General features: G+C 33.6%; 1 protein-coding gene across 1 annotated transcript; it reads left to right on the top strand.

The window, feature by feature from the left end:
• The first annotated feature begins 404 nt into the window (after window positions 1–404).
• LOC142615903 (uncharacterized) lies at window positions 405–1,815 on the top strand. Its single transcript, XM_075788820.1, has 4 exons — window positions 405–618; window positions 842–1,271; window positions 1,362–1,553; window positions 1,707–1,815. Exons 1-4 carry the CDS (start codon window positions 405–407, stop codon window positions 1,813–1,815), a joined length of 945 nt encoding a protein of 314 aa, XP_075644935.1.
• Window positions 1,816–6,945: the final 5,130 nt, after the last annotated feature.

Genomic DNA, 6,945 nt, shown 5'->3' with positions numbered 1-6,945 from the left:
CAAATTTCCTTACCCCCACCTCCCCCAGGCCGTGGGCCTATTGGGAATAGTCCCTCATTTCGGATACAGGAAGAGAGTGATAGTACAAATCTCTATGATGGTAATAAGAGGAGGAAGGTTGTGAATCCTACGCTAGAGAAAATTCCAAAATAATGCTAGACATGAATTGGATAGTAGAATTGCTAGGATGTTTTACACCAGTGGGCTTCCGTTTAACTTTGCAAAAAACCCATATTATCGTAGTTCCTATTCATATGCCGTTACTCATAACATTCTAGGTTATGTTCCTCCTGGATACAATACCTTGAGAACAACACTTTTACAAAGAGAAAAAAACTCATGGTGATAGACTTTTGAAACCAATTAAGGACTTTTGGTTGAAAATAGTGTAAGTATAATTTATGATGGATGGTCAGATCCACAAAGGAGGCCTTATAGCTGTATCAGATGGGGGTCCAGTGTTTGTAAAGGCAATTGATGGGTCAGGTGAGTTCAAAGACAAACATTATATTGCTGGGGTGTTGAGGGAAGCTATAAAAGAGATTGGACATGATAAAGTTGTCCAAGTCATCACTGATAATGCTAATGTGATGAAGTCCCCTAAAGCTCTTATTGAGGGTGAGTATCCTAAAATATTTTGGACACCCTGTGTTGTCCACACTCTCAATCTAGCTTTGAAGAATATTTGTGTAGCAAAAAACACTAAAAAGAATGAAGTTACATATGAGGAATGTAGTTAGATTACACATATTGCTGATGATGCATCCTTCATACGTGTTTTTATCATGAACCATTCAATCAGCAATATTTAATGAATTTTGTCCATTAAAACTGCTCCAAGTTGCTGATACTAGATTTGCTTCGGTTGTTATAATGCTAAAAAGGTTGAAGTTGATAAAAAGATGCCTTCAAGCCATGGCTATTAGTGAGCAATGGGCTTCTTATAAGGAGGATGATGTTGGAAAAGCTCAAAAGGTGAAAGAGATGATTCTAAGTGATCTTTGGTGGGATAGGGTTGATTATATCCTTGAATTCGCAGTACTTATTTATGATATGACACGATTAGTTGACACAGATAAGCCTTGTCTTCATCTTGTGTATGAGATGTGGGATTCAATGATAGAGAAGGTGAAAGCAGCAATATATCGGCACGAAGGCTTGGAAGATGATGAGTATAACTCATTTTGGAGTGTGGTGTATGATATACTCATTGATCGTTGGACTAAAAATTGTACTCCACTACATTGCTTGGCTCATTCCTTAAATCCTAAGTAAGTACATTTATTTTCTATTTTCTTTAGTTCCCCCTTCTAATAAAACACACGTTTCATTTATATTTGTTTTTTAATCTTTAACTCTAGGTATTACTCCACTGAATGGCTTTTGGAGAATTCAAAACTCATCCCTCCACATCGAGATCATGAAATTTCTTTGGAAATGAGCAAGTGTTTGGATCGATACTTTGAAGATGTGAATGAATTAAATGTGGTGAAGTTTGAGTTTATTGCATTTTCAAGAGGGAGATTTCCTTTACCAGCTGCCTTGACAGATAGGTGGGTCTTACAACCTTTGGTTTGGTGGCAATACCATGGCTCCGCATTTCCAACTCTTCAAACCCTTGCCCTTAAACTTCTTGGACAACCTTGTTCATCCTCATGTGCTGAGAGAAATTGGAGTACATACAAATTTATTCATTCATTAAAAAGAAACAAAATGGCTCCTGCACGCGCTGAGGATTTGGTATATGTGTATTCTAATCTTCGACTCTTGTCAATGCGCAATAAGGAGTACATAAATAGAGATACAAAGATGTGAGATATTGCAGGAGACTCTTGGAATGAGAGCGACATACATGGAGGAGCTGAAATTCTTGACAATGTAGCCCTTACACTTGATGAGCCAGAGTTAGAGGCCATGGTTATTGGGAATGTTAGCACTAGTGTTACTACTAGTGAAAGTGAAGTTCGAAGTGAAGCTATTGATCTTGATGATGATGAAGTTGGTGTTTGATTGTCTTGTTGATTATCTTTTATTTTATTTTAGTTTCAAACTTGTGAGTTTTATTCTAATTTTCGAACATCATGGAATGTTTATATAATGGAGTTGTACTCTAGTTATTATCTACTATTACTCTTAAATTTGGTATATGTTTATATAATGTGAAAAAGTATGCTTAGCAATATTTTAAAAATATAAATAAAAATATTTTAATAATTTTTTAATCGCCGCACTCCGCCGCACCCGCACCCTACTTTTTCAAAAATTGCCGAGTCCTGCACCCACACCCGCACCCGAATCCCGAAACGCACCCATGCCTTATAGCAATTTGGTTTGATGTCAATTTTAAGTGATTTGGCTAGTCAAACCAGTTTTCTTTTCTAAAATGATTGATTCCTTATGAAATTTCTAAATCAAAAGAATTTCACACCAGTTGGTATCATGCCCAAGAGAGAGCAACCAACAGGTCCACACTCAAGAAAGAAAAAAAAATTTGGAGAAGTAGCCAGCAAGTCCCATGCCCTGGAAAGCACAAAAAAAAAAAAAGATAGTTCAGTCATTGATGCAACTATTCATCTTCTTTTATTTTTTTCCCCAAATTAAGGAGATAGAATTTTGGTGGATCAAGGGAGAAAATACCTAGGCCTTACCAATTTTCCATCCTCACCTTCTCTCCAACTGAGCCCTCATAAAACTAGTTTTCTCTCCACTTTTCTCTCATCTATTTTCTATCTTCCCTATCTCATCCACAACCAAACAGGCCCTAAGATTTATCTCACAGTGTTGTTATCACACTTAAAAGTTTAAACTTTTCATCTTGGTTTAAAACACGTGCCTTAGGTGGATCATCTTGGAAGGGATCATATTGTAAAAAGAAAAGAAAAATCTGTGTAGAACAATAATCATTTATATTTTTAGGTCAATAGTGTTTTCATATATTAATTTGGATCCAAATGTTGTTCACTTTCTCTCTCTCTCTAGAGTCCTATTTCCATTGCGACTAGTTCATATTAGATATTACGAATTTAAAAATGTATCTAATATCACATTATTTAAAACTTTGCAATGAATTTTCTCTTTTTCCAATAAAATAGGGAGGACTTGTCCATTACAAAAATTATGATGAGTCTATAATTAGATCAAATTTTTTTTTTTTTTTTTGTTGTTGTTGTTGAAGGCTCCACCTTGACAAACCCAACATAGATTCAACCATTTTTATTATCCCACTTGGTAACAAGCCTACGTTACCAGGCTCGGCAGATCAATTTAATTGTAATTGTAATTTCTCAATCATGATGAAAAGTAAACTTAAGTTGGGTAATAGCACCATGTTTTTTTTTCTTTATTGGTTATATTTTGAGTGAAGGAAGGAAAATTAAATTATGAACATCTTCATTGGAAGCATTAAAAAATGATCATGTTTGGCTACAAATTTGATTGTAACATGAGATTATAACTTTCACTAAAAAAATTAACATGATTAAATAGTTTAAAATTTTAGCTATTCTTCATGTTCTTAATACATATATCAAATTTCGTGCTAATAAGATATTATTTAATATTAAATCCATGAACTTATTTTTTATGCATGATTTTATACTAAAAAAACCTAAAATTTAAATATTTGATAATGTAGTTATTGATCTTTGATCTTCTAAAAAATTTGTAAGCATAAAAAATACATGAAGAAAATTTAATATAATGATAGATTTGTCATAATTCACATATAATAAAAATATATTAAGTAGAGTTTTAGCCAATAGGTATTGACTACAACTAAATTTGTAGCCAAGATATGCCTATTAGACAATATTTAGTTACAAAATTAGTTGTAGTTTAAAACTACAATTATACTCAATATCTTTGTATTGGAGATAAATTTTGACAAATCCACTATTGAATTATATCTTTTTTTTTTAGTAAACAATATTACTTATTAGAGCACACATGAAAATAATAATGTTTTAAAACCGGGTTTATAATAGAGTACAACTACAAAATGGTCTAACCTTTATAGTTGTAGACTAGGGTTATATTTTCTTCTTATATTCTTTATGCTTACAAAATTTCTAGAAAATTAAATATTAATAGTTATGTCATCAATAACTTGTTTAAATTGCAAGTTTTTGTAGTTGAATACTATGCATAAAATATAAGCTTATAGATCATATAGTAAATATATCTAATTGACACAAAATTTGATATGTTTATTAAGAGCATAAAGAATATACAATTTAATGGTTATATTTTAAAAATATGTAGTAATATTGATTTTATTTAATAAAGTTATAGGCTACAGCCAATTTTGTAGCTAAATTTTGTCCTTATAAAATATCATTTGTCATACCTAAACTGCTAAACTCATTGGCAAAGTGAGCTTTGCCAATAGATTTCATCAACATATTCAGCAACTTCTAGTTGATTGCAATTGTCATCAATACTTGGTCGCTTTTCCTTTTCCAGCTTCATAACTTCACAGCATTCCTCCAGTAACTGCAACATAATACCAATTAATTGAAATTCACAAGAAAATGGTAAATGCATTAGTAAAATATAATGAGTATGCCTCAACCTTTGATCCTGCCATTAATAAAGATGTATAAGATCTCCTCAGTTTTGATTTCCTGGAAATGACATCTAATACCGTACTTGGGTTGCCATTGCCATCAGATGGAAGCTGTCCTTTGAGTGGCTTCATGTGGAACCACAACTGCAGCATTCTCAAAAATAGAAGATGTCACTGCTTCCTCCTTCTTCTTGCTTCTTAGAGGAGATTGCAACAACAGATGTTGACTTGTTAATATTTGATATGTTCTTCCATTTTGAAGTCCTTTTGAGTCTGACTGAGCAACCTTAAGAAACCTTAACATGAACACACGATTAAAGGAGTAGCCACTTTAAGACGAAACTTCAATAGCTTAAGAATAAGCCTTTCCTGGAGAGCAAGGCCAAGGTGTATTGTTAGAATCGAGGGCAACTATAAATGGCAGTCATTTTTAGACAAATCATCCACACTAATGGTATGCGCTGTATATTGGTCAATTGGTTAATTGAGGCACATACTTTTCTTTTTTGCTTTCTCTCTTTGCTTTTCCCATACCAGTTATCAATGTACTCTGATGATTTGCTCAATTTCTTCGCTGATAGGTACACTTCAAATTTGATTTTAATGCAAGAAACTGTATCTCATGGTGACATTGTTAGGCGGATATCTCTCACAAGCTACAATAAAGAAGAATGAAATGTAGTTGGTTGGTCTTACTGCACTCTTGCTGGCATCATAATGTGAAGACTTTGCTGTGCCCGGTAATATGGGCTTGTTACCAAGTGAGGTATTAAAGTGGTTGGATTTATGTATAAATTGCTAAGATAAAATCATGCTCCGGGTCCATGCCTTTAATAATTGGCCAACCGTACCCTACATGGGTGGGTAACAGTCACAAATTATGAAGACTGTTGGCATCCAAGGGTATATATTAATGAGTACAACTCACATGCTTCTCATCACAATTCGTTTTTATATCACTAGCTTTTGCCAAATTACATGCTTACATGGCATTGTTAGAAAAATTGTTGGAGCATCCAACCCAAAAGTTCCTATTAGGTGGAAGCCCAACAAGTGCAGAAATTCGTACCGAAGTACATCTAACCGATTGTGAATCTCAAATACTCCATATTACGTCCAAGACCCAAATGCAAATGGGCTGGGGCATGGTCCAACAACAAAACAAACCAGACTCTAATACCATTTGGAGCATCCTTTTTTTTTTTTTTTGAGAATGTTTTGGAGCATCCAATTGAATGTCAAAAGTTTTAAAAACACGTAATAAACCACCACTCTTACTATAACGGTTCAGGTGGCAAACTATAAATAGTAGAGAAACATTGTGAGCCTATGAGAAATGATATACGGTCAATTACAGTTTGTCATGTAGGATAGTTGTGGCAAAAATTGTAACTTTTTATATGATACTAGATTATTCATTGAGTGAGTGTTTGGATAGCATTTTGTGTCCACGTTTTGCACGTTTGGCTGAAAATTACCTAGGTCCCACATTGTTGTTCACAAACCCCACAAAAAGATGAAAAACGCAAATGAATTATTTTGTACTGTTCACGTTACTATAAAGCTACAGTACTTTCAGCCTAAAAAATCAGCTCGCTTATAATTTCACAAAAGTATAATACCATATAGCATCCAATTGTTGGGCTGGGGCATGGTCCAACAACAAAACAAACCAGACTCTAATACCATTTAGAGCATCCAATTGAATGTCAAAAGTTTTAAAAACACGTAATAAATCACAACTCTTACTATAACTGTTCATGTGACAAATTATAAATAGTAGAGAAAAAATTGTGAGTTTATGTGAAGTGATATACAGTCAATTACAGTCTGTCACGTAGGATAGTTGTGACAAAAATTATGACTTTTTATATGGTACTAGAATTATTCATTGAGTGAGTGTTTGGATAGAGTTTTACGTCCACGTTTTGTTGAAAATTACCTAGGTCCCACGTTACTGTTCACGAACCCTACAAAAAGATGAAAAACACAGATGAATTATTTTGTACTGTTCACGTTATTATTCAACTGAAGCTACAGTACTTTCAGCCTAAAAAACCAGCTAGCTTATAAATTATTTTGCTGCAGTACTTTCAGTAATAAGTTTTTAGTTTTCAATCAAATAAGCGGTATCCAAACAGACTCTAAATATTCAACCTATTAGCTGAAGATCCCAACTAGCACATGAACCTTATACCATTGCATATCTAATCAATGCGGTACTCTCACCCAAAGTAGCCTCTAGATCAAGGGAGTCAATATCGTACTGGAGACTATTTCGGTTTGTCAAATAAATGAAATATTTCGGAACCGGTTAATACCGGTGTACCATTTCGGGATTACCACTAATTTTATAAATTTACATAAAATATAAAACTATT

Source organism: Castanea sativa, chromosome 11 (assembly GCF_040712315.1).
Source record: "Castanea sativa cultivar Marrone di Chiusa Pesio chromosome 11, ASM4071231v1".
Classification (NCBI taxonomy): domain Eukaryota; kingdom Viridiplantae; phylum Streptophyta; class Magnoliopsida; order Fagales; family Fagaceae; genus Castanea; species Castanea sativa.
The sequence above is the reverse complement of the archived record's forward strand: the minus strand, read 5'-3'. Positions and strand labels throughout refer to the sequence as shown.

What these genes read in the sequence shown, in the direction of transcription:
- LOC142615903 (XM_075788820.1), top strand. Translation starts at nt 405, where the DNA reads ATGGATGGTCAGATCCACAAAGGAGGCCTTATAGCTGTATCAGATGGG. An exon ending in CCCTAAAGCTCTTATTGAGG is followed by an intron (nt 619 to 841) that starts GTGAGTATCCTA and finishes AACTGCTCCAAG; the next exon opens with TTGCTGATACTAGATTTGCT. An exon ending in CCAGCTGCCTTGACAGATAG is followed by an intron (nt 1,554 to 1,706) that starts GTGGGTCTTACA and finishes TTCATTAAAAAG; the next exon opens with AAACAAAATGGCTCCTGCAC.